The sequence below is a fragment of the Bombus vosnesenskii genome, unplaced genomic scaffold (genome assembly GCF_011952255.1).
Source record: "Bombus vosnesenskii isolate JDL3184/JDL3185 unplaced genomic scaffold, Bvos_JDL3184-5_v1.1 scf7180000013266, whole genome shotgun sequence".
In the NCBI taxonomy this organism is placed as follows: Eukaryota; Metazoa; Arthropoda; class Insecta; order Hymenoptera; family Apidae; genus Bombus; species Bombus vosnesenskii.
The window spans coordinates 3,416,028-3,432,103 of NW_022882926.1; the positions used below are offsets into that span (position 1 = coordinate 3,416,028).

Below are 16,076 nucleotides of genomic sequence, written 5' to 3' on the forward strand. Positions count from 1 at the left end.
TTTTACTAAAAATTGTTGTTTTTTAATATTATTACATACCATTTAAGCCTAAAACAGTCTCTTGTTATTAGAACTAGCGACACTTTATACAAAATGATACAATTATGATATTTACAATCAATCTACATATACGATTAAATGTAAGATATCTTCATTTAATAAAAAGTTATTTAAACCGTTATTTGAACTTTTGGTGTTATAATGTTCCATGGTATATTACGTTTAATTCGTTTTAACAGCAGTTTAATTACATATATTCATTAGTAGAAAGCGATTAAACATCCAACTGGCAATCATGAAAGACAAATGCTTCTCAAATTGGAATCTGCACTTCCTGCTTACTAGCGTCATACTTTGAAATCACTATTTGTCATGCCAATAAGATTAAAACTTGCAAAATCCCATTTCTTTGATTATATCAATCATTCTTTCGGCAGTGGCTATCTGTAAACCGTGAACGTAAAGGGAAGACATAATCGAGAGTTCATTTTACATAACGTGTCCCAATTTTCATTATATTCTGAAAATAGACCAATAAAAATAGTTCTGACATATTTTCAGAGATTTTTAAAAACTCCTATTCAAAATCATAATAAAAATTGATGTATAGGAACCTCTTGCTGTCCAGCAGCTGATGAACCTATTGTTCTCTTTTTTATTGTCATTTTAAATTTAAAATGACTGTTTCCATACTTGAAATTCTGCGGGAATAATTTACGAAAAATAAATTTATCACATATTCTTTCTATAATATTTATCTTTAGCATAATGTGATGCAAATAAATTGAAAATTACCGAATATCATTTAAATCTTGTGAAAATATAACTGTATAAATATTATGTGCTTAATTCTTTGTATCGTTAATAAAAAATTGCACATTATTATTCATCCTTGTAGCTAATGTGAGCCGGTATCTAGTACGACTTAAAAATTTCAGGATCGTTCAGTTCCATTGATTCATTTCAAATAGAATGAACATTTATATCGTGCTACTGCAGAAATTTCAAATAAATAATTATGTTAATTTCTTTCAAAATGGTGGACAGTTCACTCCGGGATGTAGATATTGGCATTTGTCACCGACACGACAATAACCGTTTTTTGAAAATTGTCTGCATACGGGTGGTTGTTTCCCGTTTCCCCTCCATCCACCACCACCGCCCCTCCAACCGCCTCTTCCTGGCGGCCCCCCACCACCTCTATACCAGCCAGGTCCAGGAACGCCTCTACCTCTACCATGTATTGGACCAGCGCCTCTAGGACCTTGAAAGTTAGGTCCAGGGCCGTATAAAGGACCAGGAGGGCCTTGGAAGTTGTTTGGATTCATATTATTGAATCCCATATCTTCTGGACCCATCATACCATAACCTTCTTGTTGTTGATTATACATAGGTGGTGGCCCCATCATTCCAGGTGGTACCATTGGACCACCTTCCATACCTGGTGGAAATGCATTTGGCATATTTCCCATTGGATTCATTCCCATTCCATCAGGTACAACAACTTTTCCATCTCCAGTTCTCCAGCCGCCTCCTCCTCCAGCAGTCAATGGACCTCCTATTTCCGGACCCATTGGACCCATATGAGAAGGTCCCATCATTTGTTGAGACATTTGTGGCATTGGACCCATTGAAGTTTGAGGACCCATAGGTGCCATTACCGGCTGTTGATTATGTGGAAATGTAGGATAATGGAAATTTGAAACTGCCGGTGTTTGTGGTTGCAACTGAGGTTTTGGTTCTGGCCAAGGCAGGGACGTGAAATCTTTCTCGCTTTCCTTATTTCCCGTAAGATCATCCAAAGGAATGATTTTAGGCTCACTATATACATGATGCCGTTCTTCATCGGGTTCTGCCGCAGAGTCTGGAATCCTAAAATTAATATATATATACATAAAATAAAATGCTTTTCTAGCAATTGAATTATAACAAAATATTTTTTAAACAAATATATTTTGTAGAACTCGTATCAGTGAGTACAGTTTATATGTTAAACTGTTCAATGGTTCGATGTCCCTATGCTTTTAATATAGCATGCGTATCATTTTTGCACGAATATGTAAATTATTAATAATCGTGTATTTTAACATGCAGTACTAAATTCTATTTTAATAAATGAAACTCTATTTTGATAAATAAACTTTATTATAATAAGAAAACAATCGATTAAAATATACACATACATGCTTCGGTTGAAGTATAGTGCTTGTAAAATTCCTTTCTCTCTGGCATATTGAATATCTTTTTCTCTACTGTCTTTCCCAGGCTCTACTAAAGGTGGTGGTAAATCAATTGGAATCAAGGGCTTCCATCTTGTTCTTTCTTCCATTAAGTCTTCATTACCTGCAAGATTAGTTTATATCAATCATTTATTAAATTGTTAAAATAGTTCTTTGATGTTTAAAATAATAAGGATATTATTGTTAGCAACAAAAAGTTATATTTTTGCTACTTACTCAATTTTCTGGCCATTTGGAATGCTTCTCTTTCATTTTGTTTTTCCATTTGTTTCATATCGGTAAACGTTTTCGTAACGTTTACCCTTTCTGTTTCATCCAGCTCGAAATAACGCACCGATTCTAGATCTGTTTTCCATTTTAATGTTTTCTTCGGTCCTTTGCGTTTTTGAAGCAATAAAACGCTTCTCAGACCATCAACGTATCGTATTTCGGGATAAGAACCGATATTTTCCTTTTTCATCGATTCAGATAGGGAAGATGTGTCTTCCGGGGAATCGGATGTCTTCTCTTCTACGTCATCGTCCGGTGTTGGTGCTAAAAAGCAACAGAATATTTTCCAATGTTCTTTTTTTTAAGTAATATATTTATATATAATTATAAACAGATATCGGTAAATAAGAGTAAAGTACTTACTGCTACTTCTAGCGTCATCATCAACATCCGATTTGAATATTCTGTTTTCTTTCTGATCGTCCAGAATTTCTTCTTTATCTTTCTTCACATCTTCATCTGAATTCTCCCTCTCCTTTTGCTCTTTATCTTCATCTGTTTCTAACGTATCTTGATAAAACTATAAAATAAATATTTTTATGTGTAATAAATGTATAAATAAACAAAGAATGTATTAATTTCTATCGGCGATGAAATTTCGTAGTTATGTACACCTTAAAGTTAGGCTTGACAACTACGGGTGATTTTTCATCGGCACTTGGTGGTGAGGTCGGTGGAGGTGTAACATCACGATTATCATTACTGGCAGTTTCTTGTTTCTTAGCTTCTGTGGGACCGTCCTTCGTGATAGATGTTCTTCGCTTTCTCTTCCTTGGTTCTTTACTCTTCGTCGACGCCGTTAAAGCATCCATAAACATATCGCTTTCTTGTAAAACCATTGCTATAAATAAGAAAAATAACAAATATTTATAGATAAAATAAAATGCAAGAATATGAATCAAAACATATTACTTTGAATTGGGAGAAAGATTTAACACTGTCTTAATAATTACATGCAATAAAACATTTGCGTTAAATGACTGATTTACAAAAATCATAACTCCGAATTAGACTAAAAATTATAATAAAATATTTTGTTAAGTAATCCTAGGAACTACGCCGCGGAAAGAAAACATTTATAATGTTGCTCCTCACCAGCTCGAATTAATGATAATGATCTTATAGAGATTAAAAATATTTCCATGATAAAATCCTATAGAGCAAACATTAGATTTATTCGATTGTACAAAATTTTATCACATATAGTCAGCATCAACCTGCAAAGAAAAAGAATGTATATCGCACGAAGACAGAAATTAAACTTATTCCTTGGTAGAGCTGAAACCAGATAACGTTCTAACAAATATTGAGTGAAGAAGGAATGAGAAAGACATCCGTAATGAATCTGCAACAAAAATACAATTATTGCCTTTTAATAATACGAAATATTTTATTTTAAAAACATGTTAGAAGCCATTGCGATTTATTAGTAAAGAGTATTTTTTATAAGAATGTTATATGTACAATGGGACAATTTCGCATTTAATGTTGAGAAAAGAAATAAAATTTTATTATGCATTTATAAATATAACTATAAAAAGCATTTACATCATTACATATTTTCTAAGACAGATGGATCAATAAATTTATCAATCGATCATGATCAATTAGATTTGATCCACTGGATTATTTTATTTATTCGAAATTTCAAATGAAATTTAAAACTGAGACTAAATGCGTGCATATTAGGACCAATATCGAGTATTTCAACGTTGTAAAAGTGCAAGGAATTAGAAAAGTAAACGTTAATTTAGGTGAAGCCTTTTACATAATATAGATATAAGATTATATTTTTTGCTATTAAGATATAAAATCTTTTTCTTTACGATTAATTAAGTACTAATTCAAAATCTTTTAAGTGAACAAGATATTTTATTTAAATTAAAATTTTTTCATTTTTACGTTATAATAGATGCGTTTTATTTAGTATCTTTTGATAATGTTATATAGAAGATAATATATTAATTATTGTGTCAAATACAGCTTGTTCATAAATGCATTTCAATAACGCACAAAAAACGAAGACTTTGTACATCCGTTTGGCATTTAATACAATATGTCTTGAATTTTGTAAAAATTGATAATTATTCATTAGATGATACCTAACTGCTGTAAAAAATACGAATTTTGTTCAAAAATTGCTTGCTATCAGACTGTGTTCATATATAGTAAATTAATGTCGAATTCAATAAATATACAATAACAACAAAAGTCGTTATAGATGTAGGAAGAAAATATAAGATATATCAAATCGATAATAAGTCGCATTGATAAACATATCAATATTTTTAGAATGTATTCGATAAAAGTGATAATAGTAAACTGGGGAATAATATGCGGGTTTTAATTATACGGCTCCAATTTTATTTCCATAAACCTTTGATTTATCCTCAAGAGTCGTTTACTTCGTTTTAAAATGTTTCAAATCGTAATAGTACTCTTAACGTATTATCTTATACGTAACAATCAAGACGCATTTTTTTGTTAACATTTCGTTTCATTTGTAAAAAAGATCTTTACGATCGAATAGTACACATTAATATATTGACTAAAATTATTATTAAACTTTTGCGCAATGTATCAACAGCGATGGTTTTCTATTTCTTGTGCAAATGCCTAAATAGATTAAAGTCTATTATTATTAATTATATAATTTTCATCTTCTTTACATAAGGGACTCCTACATATTTTGTTTCATATAAAAGTGAATATATAATCATTAACGATATGCAATCACAGATAAAATATTTATAACAGTATAATTGTAATTACAAATAACAACTTAAACTTGAGCAAACTATAAACAAAAGATAATTAAACATTAAAATTAGTGTAACTATTTTCTTTGTATCTTATGTTTCATGAAAGGCATAAAAATTATTATAAATAAAAAAACAACTTTTTTTCTTTAAGGTAATACCTTGTATATCATAAATTGTAAGAATGTGCATATTTCTTTTAGAACGAACAAAAACAATTATTCTCGAAGTAAAAGAGCGTTTCTGATAGGCAGAAGATGAACTAATTTGATAATATTAGTTTAAATAATGTATAACTACTGTAAATTTTATTTTTCCATTCCATCGCTTTTTCAAATTCAAATATAAGTGAGGTAAATACCACATGACAAACATTGTCCACGAATGGCGCGGACCTAAATACGTTGAATGGTTAATATACTATGTGAGCGTAATGCAACTACTACGAGAGACAGAATCTGACCCCATACACGAGTGTCGACATAAAGACTATCGCAAAAACATCAGCCTCGGTATTCCGCCGAGCACACCACGAAGTGCGCTGTTGCGCAACTCCGTCGTTAACTCCCACCTATCCTCCTTTACGCGTCTTATTCAAATGATTTCCAAATGCTATCTTTTCCATGGTATTTAAGTCATCTAAATTATTGAATTTTTTAATGCATCAATATCATATACAACTTTTGCTTTTTTCTTTCAAATGAATGACTAGATAAGGAATTAATTGTGCTCTGTTTTATTTTAAACTTTTAAGAAGAAAAACTTTTATGATCGAGTAAAGATATTCTTGCAAACTAAAGCGAACTATTCTTATTTAGGAAAGTTCAGGTATACAAAGATACACCATCTCGAAATTACTTTTTAACTCAATAAAACCTATATTATTTAAAAGAATATAGTAAGCTCGAGAGAATAACACTTTAAGAAAATAACAATTTCCTTCAATTAATGACGAGCACAACATGATCATTCTCGTTTCGTTTTCCCGGCTTCTTCTTTATATTTTTTTCTCGTTCCAGTAATGTTTTTTCACTCGATTGTTAATCCGCGACTACTGGCAAGGAAGAAGACTTCTTCGCCATGTCGACGTTGTCATTGCAACTAGACGATTATCTGTCGTAAGAAGAGGCCCGCTGATCCTAAGGGGCGGCTTGCTCGAAGACGTCGAGTCGATATGCAGCGTCGTATTTCATGCATTTTCGAAAGTGCTTTCGTTCCACGAAATTCTGCATTCTTTTTTTTGACAAACTTTCTTCAAACGTCGTGCCATATTTTTCTCGCTTTTCCATCTACTCGTTCATACATACTATTACTCTCGCTCCCTCTCTCACTTTCGTTCACGCGTTCTTTTTCTCTTTCTCTCGCGCTCTTTTTTATTCTTTCTCACTTTCATAAGGATATCTTGGGACTATGCGCCCGCAAATTTCAATTCTCTCTGATGAACGCACGAACGTATTCGAATCATTCTGCAAATCCACTGTGAACTAAACAATGATACAAAATTGAAAAATAACATATCGCTTACAAGAATTTGTTCCCTTGTGCAGTGACACTCAAAATGGTGTTATCATGTTAAGTATTATATAATAATTTTAATATAACTATTCAAGCAATACAAATATGTGCAAGAGGAATTACTAAATAAAAATGTGATTTCGCTACGAATAAGCGTTAAATGTTATAATTTCGTAAGAATGAACTCACAATTGATCAAAAATTAGCAACGACTAATTTTTTAAGCGTTATATCTTTATCATTATTATTGTCTAGAAATTCAGTGTATAATACCACCATTTTGAGAGTCCTGATTTTACTTGCACTTTAGATATGTGCGATTAGTCACCGAGAGGATGGAAATCTGGATGGGCTCACGGTATGAGTGTTTGCTTTATCAAGCATTCAGTGAGCAAGATGTATAGCAGAAACCCAAGAGTTAAATATTTCCAGATTTCTGATCAATTTATTTAAATGCTTAATAGGGTGTACATGTACAAGGGAAGAAGTATGGACAGACAAGAGTTGGTTTGTTTCCTTACCTAGGTAGATTAGTAATATCCATAGTGACTTCTATCGGTGTATCGTTCGTCGGAGAACGGTAAAACACACACCCGGGAAATTATATCGATATAAAACACACCTTTTTTCTTTTATCCGAATAAATTTTAGAAGAAACTGCACGATTACTTTCGATGTATTGGTTATCAAAAAATATTTGACTCTATTTTTTACTAAATGGCACTAGTTATCAAACATTTCAACCGTACGATTTAATTAATACTTTATCGAAGATTACCTGCTGAATCTTCTTAATATAGGAAATAAATCGATGCTGAAAGAGCCGATCCTAATGTTCTTCATTCTTCTAATGTGACGTTAATTATAGAGGCAAGCACGAGAAATCCGCTCGATCCACTTCCACGTGGGTCAATCGATACAGGTTTTCTTTTACCTTCTATAATATTCTAATAACTTTTAGGAAAACAGCGTAGGGTTCTAATAAATACTATAAACTAAAATATAATATGCCTGAAAGAAACTGCAAATTAATGAGATAGACAAGAAATCTATGCAGATTTTGTCCAATTCAGTAAAACGTTAACGTTCGCGCAATACGTAAAGTATAGAAGTATATAATTTGCTCGTGTTTCTCCTGGACCCAACCACCTGCAAACTCAATATTAAGAAGTTAGTAATAGCACATACAATAGAAAAAACTAGTGTTCAAAGACCAGTTAAAGTTAATAAAGTTAGTAGTTTTCTTTTCCTAATTTGCAATGCTCTTTATATCAAAAAATTCATCATAGAATTAATACTACAATCTTCAACTGAGATCATTTTATTATATTTGATATTATTTTTTATATCATTTTATATTTTAAAAATTAGAGAAATTAAAAAACAAAAATAATATATAACAAAGCAAATTGAACCAATTTATCACATATAACACATATAATCCTAGACTGAAACTTAATATAATATCAAATATAATTTCATCTCAATTCTAGATTATTTTTATTAAAATACATTTGATAACTGTTAAAATTCATTAAAGAAAAGAGATATATTTATGTTTATTATATATTTAACATATAATATCTTCAATTTCTTTTTTCTAGTCTTTGAACATTAGAATTTCATAAAAATTTAAGACAGTGTGTACCTTTTTCCCTAAAGAATCAAAATTATATTTGTTGAAAAAAATATATATATACATATTTGTGTGCAAAAAGAAATTTTTAAATATAATATTTGAGACACTGTGTAATACTTACGTTTTGGTTTAGGTGGTATTAATTTGATGCCTCCCTTCTTTTCTTCACTTGGAGGTGTAGTTGGTGAATCCAATGATAACTTTGCTCGTTTATCTGTTGATGGAATAGCTTCTCTAAGTGGGGATGGCCTTTTCAAGGCAGGTAATTTCTGTGGTATGACCTTTTTGTCAATGACAGGTGGTTTCTTTGCTGATCTTGGTGGTGGTGGTTTTACTTCTTCTTCCAAACCTGTTGATCTGAATTTAGAGTTAAATGTTTTCACAGTCTTCGGCCGTGTTGTGGAATCTTGAGAATTTTTTCTACTTTCAATGGAAATAGAAATATTCTTCTTCTCTGGCATTACGACAGCTTTCTTTGAATCAGTCTTATTTTCTTTAGAACTATCTCGAGAGTCTGTTGATGACTTCCTTACAACTACATCCCCAGATTTTTCTTCTTCCAACTTCTTTTTGGGTATTTTTCCAAATTTTGAACTCAGTGCCTGCCCTTGAACCTTTTCTAATGTTGCTTTGTCCTTTTCTGCCTGATCCTTTTTCTGTTTCTCCTTTTCTCGCTCTTTATCAGATTTACCCTTACTAGAACTATGTTTACTGGATGAATTGGATGAGTGATGTTTTTCCTTGTCCTTGGAAGACTTATCCTTGGAACTAGAACTTTTTGAACTACTACTACTAGAACTAGAGCGATGACTACTAGATTTGTAAGATATGGAACTAGAACGATGTGAACTGGAACTTGAGGTATGTTTAGAAGAACTTTTGGAGGATGAAGATGAGCTATGGTGATTCTTCTTATCTGAACTACTAGACTTTTTCTCATCTTTCTTAGAAGAGTCCCGATTTTCTTTATTACTAGATTTACTACTTTCACTATTACTATTGTCTTTAAGGTCTTTAATGTCTTTGCTTTCTTTACTTTTAACATCCACATCAGGGCTATCTGTGGAATCTACTACAGTTTGTTTCACTTCACTTGAAACTTGGTCTAATTTTTCAGATTGTGCAATGTCCTTTTCACAATCTTGACCACTGACTACACCACCACTAAGTTCTGCAGATACTACTTCCTCGGGAGTTTGTTTCACAGGAAGAGCATCTTCCACAACATCTCCATTAACCTCTACATTTGTACTATTTGTATTTAAAACACTATTAATATTTGTAGCATCTGTCTCCACTTTTGTAAGGATCTGTTTGCCTTCACGAATTGTAATTTTATACACAGGAACTGGAGATTGTGAAGATGCAGATACCACAACAAAAGCTGGCTTTTTTGATTGCTGGGTTGACAATTGTTGTTGTATTTGCATTTGCTGCGGTTTACTAACAACTTGCAATTGTAATGGTTGCACAGTTGTTCTCTCCTGGACCTGTTGCTGGTCTTGCGATTGTTGTTGCTGCTGCTGTTGTTGTTGTTGTTGCTGGTGAATGTGGGATACTGCAATAGTTGATGTGGAATTTGGAATAAATTGCAAATCTTGCACTTGAACTGTTGCATTTTCCGTACCATCAGAGACTTGTTGGATACCACAATGAATGGAATACTGTTGTGTTGATTGAGGTACCAAAGTTTGCCCTAAAACTCCAGTAGTTTGTGCTGGAATAGTCATGATTTGTGCTGGCACAGAATTTGGTGCAGCTTCTCCTTTCACTATTTTTAACCACTGCTCAACCAATCGACTAGCTAATACTCTAACACCTTGATGACTACCTTCTTTTGATAGACCTTTTATTAATTTAGGGCAATTGTTGCTTTTCAATCTTTCTATATCTACTGGGCATAACAATAAAAGTTCTAAGAGTTCTTGAATTAAAGCCCAATTTTTTGCAAGAATCCCATCTGTAAGCCACATATGAATGAGATTCCATCCTCCAGCCCCCATAAATCTAAATAAAGAAGAAAATAATAAATTGATCAAATTACTAACTATTCTGTTATAAATTCATTATGCTTTAAAACTATGTTAAAGAGATATCTTATGGGACTCACATCAGTGAGTACAGTTCATTAGTAAAACTGTCCAATGGTTTTGAGTTCCTAATTTTTTTACTGTAGCATACATTTTATATTTTACACGATTATACAAATTATAAGTATTCGTGCACGTCAGTATGCAATTTGCATAATTTTGCTTTACATATAAATAATTAATTACTTATTTTACAAAAAATACTTTATATATGATTTAATGAAAGAAGTGTACTTACTGGCTAAGCAAATCAGTATTTGTAGTTTTTAATATTTGTATGTAAATGCATTTTGAAACAAGTTTCTTTGAGAACTTTGTCATTAAATTAGCCAACCGGTGAACTTCTTCTTTACTTTTAATACCTCCAGTTGGCCCCAATAAGACACTAAGACATTTCAATAAAGATAGAGGATCTATACGTGGCTGAAAAAGCATATGCAAAATATTACAAATTTTTACTTTTTGTGAGGTTATGTATAATAATATAGAAAAATTGAATCTCGATCAATCAAATTGAAATTAGCCCATCTTTGATTGACTTAACAAAATGTAATAGTCTATTATATCAAGAAAAAAAAATTGTAATCAACTGGTATTTATATAATTGTATGTTCAAGTATTATTAGTGTTTCTTCAAATTTAACCTTTACTGAAAAAATATTTTTAAAGACATATATCACATTGCATATGAATAATTGCCTTCACTATAATAATAATAAATTGTACGTTACAAAAAATGTAACTAGAATAATAAATAAAATAAGAATTTAAATATCAAATAAGATAACATCACATAGAGTCGTCGCGCACAAGAGAGAAACGCGAAGATCATTTACTTTGCCCATTCTGCTACTCAATATATAAGTATTACTAATACGTATTAAATTAGTTTTAAAAAACTCTAATTAAACTACATGAGCGTTCGTATTATACGATCATTAAAAGTTAGCAAAGCCAAAAATAGGATATGAGGTCAAACGAGCGAAGGTTATTGATCTTACCGCTTTCCCCTACCATTACATCTTGTCGTAATTTGTCGTATATGGCGCCCTCTTTCAAAAAATTTACGAAGAAAAGGGAAAGTAACTGGATTTCAATAAATAATTTGACTTACCATTTTGATGATATTCTTGATGATTTAACGCATATTGAAGTACAAACATAGGATCATGACGTAAATCTGTAATGAAACACAAAGATATTCGGTTTTTTCATGGATACAAGTAATGTACTTTTTCAAGGATAAGCATACACGTACACCGCCATATTGTTGAATCTTTTTCACGCACGTAAAATACAGCTAACAGATTTTTCTATCTACGAATACGAAATTATTTTGTCAAAGATTATTACCTATATCTAAATATATCTCCACCAATAATTATTCGCAAAATGTAATATTTCTAATTTGCTTTTCTACCCTCTCATTGTCTTTTCATTTCTATAGGAATCATCTATATCACGAAATCGCAAATACCAATTAAAAGGATTTTTATATCAAATCTTTTCTATTTAAATTATGGTTTCAATATTTATATTCATTTCCTAATAAGAGGTAACTTGAAATACAGAAATTAAGCAACAGAAGCTACAAATAGGAAAACTATTAATCTAAGATATAAGCTTCTTAGTCAACGGCGATCACTCGATGGTCAACTGGCGAGTCTTCTTCTGCGCAATACCTTCGCGCATGTCCCACCCAAGATGGTTACACAACCAACCAATCACGCACGCGTTTTGAATTTTCTTTCTCGTCGACCAATATCCGAAGCAACCCCACCCCTTTCACTTGACATCACCGAGCAACTGCTATTTATAGCACACCATGATTGTCCATTTGTGCTACATTAAAAATTTACCAAAATTGTTTCTTTTTTAGGATTATGCAATCACTAACACTTTTAATAATACTTTAAATAATATCCAATTATCACTTGTTCATGTTCAAAATATAGTCGATAGCTTGCATGCAATTTCTATTGTAAAAACCAGGCAATCCCAAGAAAACCTCAACTTGTATCACTAATACATTATTTCTTTTCACCTTATTTTAGCCTTAAATATCTTCGTATTAATCTCTTCTATCTTTTATTATACCCTCTATGAAATATATGTAAAATTATATAGGAGTAATTTGATAAATGAATAATAGTAACTAATGAACAGACAGTCGTTCTCGATCAGAAATTGTAGAAAAAATATGTATACTTCGGCTTTTTTGAACGACAGAAAAGCCACTCACATTTGGTAAATAATTAAATCCTTTTTATGGAAAATATATGTTCACAGGTGTGTATATGAAATTTAACATTTCCTATACACAAAAACGATGTGACCCTACGCTCTGATGAAAATAGGCTACGCATCGGCAAATGTTACAAGATTGTCCAAAATCTGTAGATATCTTCTTGTTGATCTGCCATCTGCAATCAAACATTGTTTAAACTTTATTTTTATTACCTTAATGTCGGTTTTCTTGTAATATCTTGTTGAACGATTCCAAAATCTACTCTTAACTGGAGTAAAATTATTCTCACCTAACTACGTAGAAGCTGCCGTTACTCCCAAACCGGAAATGCTGTATTTTTTGTAAGCGAGTCAAGTATAAGCTTATTTCATTTACCAAAATTTATTGATTACTCACATTTAAATATTAAATATACAAAATATATAATTTAATTAAAGTTAGAAAATAAATTAAATATACAGGTCTCATAAAGCAATCAATGCATTTTTATATTATATGTATATATATAAGATTCTAACTTGACTAATTCAAAAATTAGTCAAATTAGTATCTTCTATAAACAAATTTTGATAATAAATAAGAAATACTACACATATATATTATATATCTCTTTCGAAATAACAAAATTATTTTTACTTTTATATTAAATTTATATAATTTAATCTTTTGAAATATTTTGTCACTACTAGCAACTAATATCAAACTATTTTAAACAAGGATAAGAATATGTAATATAAATTTATTATAATATAAATTTAATAGATTTGTAAGTATTTAAGTAACTGTTATAATGTTTTGTGTTTGAGCGTTTTTAAGTTGAGGAATTCCGGTCGTATATACGAACGTGCATCATACGCCATAGCATATAGTTCAGCGATATACTTTATAATATAACTGGAAAATTAGCTTAAAATAAAAATTATGCCATTAGTATTGAATAAATTGCAATTTGCTGCATCTCTTTTACGAAGTAATTTAACTCCGAAAGTAAGGATCACAAAGAGATAATCATTGTTAGAGGTCATTTAATGCTTTAAACGATTTTTTAGGTTATACCCGTGAAATTTATACATCCTACATTTATAAAATATGATAACGATATTAATGATGAACCAGTTCCTATTTCAAAAGATAGAACTAAAGTTATTCCTGTAGAAATTAGCATGAAATATCTAAAAAGTAGTGGTACGTAATTACGTAACATTAGTTTTGTTTCAGTATGACTTTAATTACATTTATAATTTCTTGTTTAGCTTATAAGAAAACCTATGGAGAGTATCCTGTTTGGAAATATTATAGAAGAAATTTCAAAGCTCAAATTCCTCCCCAAAAAACACGAAGGACTTGCATTGTATGTACTTTTAAGAAATAAATAAAAAACTTCTATTATTTTATTTCTTGAAATAATTCTACAAATTTTTTAGAGAGGTGGTGTAATTTCTACTGGTAGCCCATGTCCCATATGTAGGGATGAATATCTAATTCTTGATTACCGCAATATTGATTTGTTAAAACAATTTATTTCTGAACATAGTGGAGAAATTTTAAGTTACAAGTAAGTTTAACTTCTTCTAAATTAGAAGTACAGCAAGAGAATATCTATATAATGATATTGTTTATTTTGCTTTATTTACAGTTATACTGGTATATGTCAAAAGGCTTATAAAGATCTATGTGTAGCAATAATGAAAGCAAAAGAATATGGTTTACTTTCATATGATGTTCCCTTTAGATATTATGATTACTCAGAATGGAAAAATTAATGTATTAATCTTTAACTTGTAATTATAAGAATTTGCATTTAAAAAATAAAACATGCAAAATGGATAAAGAAGAAGTAAACTGTACGTTTGCAATAGTAGGTGGAGGTATAGCAGGAGTATCCTGTGCTAAAAGTATAGCCTTTCTTGTTCCGGAGGAAAAAATCATCCTAATTACAGCAAGTCCCTTAATAAAAGCAGTTACAAATATAGTTCCACTTAGTAAAACATTAATGCAGTTTGATATAGAAGAAAAGGACACAGCAGTTTTGATGGAAGCACATGATTCATTAAAAATTATTAACGATTTTGTAATACAAATAGATAGCTTAAATAAACAAGTGCAAACTAGAAATGGAAGAATTATAAACTATAAAATGTTATGTCTTTGTAATGGTGCTAGACCAAAACTGATAGAAGAACATAATAATTTTATACTAGGGATAAGAGATACAGAATCAGTTCTCCAATTTTCTCAAAAAATAAAAAATTCAAGAAGAATTGTAATAGTTGGAAATGGAGGTATTGCTACTGAACTTGTGAATGAAGTAGATGGTGTTGAAATGATATGGGTAATTAAAGATAAACATATTTCTGCAACATTTGTTGATCCTGGAGCTGCAGAATTTTTTATGGATAAGGTATACAAAACTGATCCATGTACAAATACTAATGCTAGTTCATTAACTAAAAGAATGAGGTACACTGTCTCTAATGCATCAGTTGTAACAGGTGGACCAGCTCTAGGTCCAGATTGGCATAATAATTTTGATGTAAAAGGTACTTTCCTTAAATCTGCAAAAGTACAAATAGAATATGAATGTGAGATCATTAAAATTCTTAGTAAATCAGAACAAAAGGAAGTTGATCCCATGGAAGAATGGTCCATATATGTTGAATTAACAAATGGAAAAATTATTGGCTGTGACTTTGTTGTATCAGCAACAGGTGTAATACCAAATTCTGATATAGTAGGTTTGGAGGATATAAAAAAAAGTGAAGATGGGGGGCTGCTGGTAGATTGGAAATTGGAAACTTCAAAACAAGATATATATGCCGCTGGAGATGTGTGTAGTGCAGGGTGGGAATTAGCAAAACATTGGTTTCAAATGAGGCTGTGGACTCAAGCACATCAAATGGGACGGTATGCGGCAAAATCAATGGTTTCTAAATTAAAAAATGAAGAATTTTTGCAAGATTTCTGTTTTGAACTTTTCACCCACGTAACTAAGTTTTTTGGTTACAAAGTAGTTTTACTTGGTTTGTATAATGGACAAAAGTTGGATAACAATTATGAGATATTGTTACGAATGACCCAGGGAACAGAATACATAAAACTTATCCTAGAAAATGGTAAAATGCAAGGAGCGGTATTAATTGGAGACACTGATTTAGAAGAAATGTGCGAAAACTTAATACTTAATCAATTGGATTTAAGTATTTATGGAGAAGATTTACTAAATCCTGATATTGATATCGAAGATTATTTTGATTAACCGTATCTAGGAATTCAACTTAACAATAGACCTATATGGTATATTTCACTAACTTAATA

General features: G+C 31.0%; 2 protein-coding genes across 7 annotated transcripts; one reads left to right on the forward strand and one right to left on the reverse strand.

The window, feature by feature from the left end:
• Positions 1-12: 12 nt before the first annotated feature.
• On the reverse strand, positions 13-13,157 carry LOC117230301 (uncharacterized protein DDB_G0284459). 5 transcript variants are annotated; one of them, XM_033487592.1, is made up of 10 exons: positions 13,051-13,157; positions 12,756-12,936; positions 11,628-11,693; positions 10,752-10,936; positions 8,545-10,430; positions 3,125-3,351; positions 2,874-3,030; positions 2,457-2,774; positions 2,184-2,343; positions 13-1,872 (listed from the first exon to the last, which is right to left on the reverse strand). In XM_033487592.1, the coding sequence occupies exons 3-10, from the start codon at positions 11,628-11,630 to the stop codon at positions 1,032-1,034; spliced, it is 3,777 nt and encodes a 1,258-aa protein (XP_033343483.1). In that variant the 5' UTR covers positions 11,631-11,693; positions 12,756-12,936; positions 13,051-13,157; the 3' UTR covers positions 13-1,031. The 5 variants fall into 5 exon arrangements, with proteins under 5 accessions (XP_033343483.1, XP_033343482.1, XP_033343484.1 ...); XM_033487591.1 differs by having other exon boundaries at positions 11,867-12,936; XM_033487593.1 differs by having other exon boundaries at positions 11,772-12,936.
• A 418-nt stretch (positions 13,158-13,575) lies between these two features.
• LOC117230193 (pyridine nucleotide-disulfide oxidoreductase domain-containing protein 1-like) lies at positions 13,576-16,061 on the forward strand. 2 transcript variants are annotated; one of them, XM_033487342.1, is made up of 5 exons: positions 13,576-13,748; positions 13,811-13,946; positions 14,015-14,112; positions 14,186-14,316; positions 14,398-14,876. In XM_033487342.1, exons 1-5 carry the CDS (start codon positions 13,683-13,685, stop codon positions 14,522-14,524), a joined length of 558 nt encoding a protein of 185 aa, XP_033343233.1. In that variant the 5' UTR covers positions 13,576-13,682; the 3' UTR covers positions 14,525-14,876. The 2 variants fall into 2 exon arrangements, with proteins under 2 accessions (XP_033343233.1, XP_033343232.1); XM_033487341.1 differs by lacking the exons at positions 13,576-13,748; positions 13,811-13,946; positions 14,015-14,112 and having other exon boundaries at positions 14,398-16,061.
• Positions 16,062-16,076: the final 15 nt, after the last annotated feature.

Excerpts from the sequence above, each read along its gene's own strand:
- LOC117230193 (XM_033487341.1), top strand. The coding sequence starts at position 14,584 with ATGGATAAAGAAGAAGTAAACTGTACGTTTGCAATAGTAGGTGGAGGT.
- LOC117230301 (XM_033487590.1), bottom strand. Across the intron at positions 3,352-8,544 it reads AATACCACCTAAACCAAAAC|CAATGGTTTTACAAGAAAGC; the intron begins GTAAGTATTACA and ends TCTTATTTATAG. Across the intron at positions 2,775-2,873 it reads TGATGACGCTAGAAGTAGCA|CACCAACACCGGACGATGAC; the intron begins GTAAGTACTTTA and ends GTTGCTTTTTAG.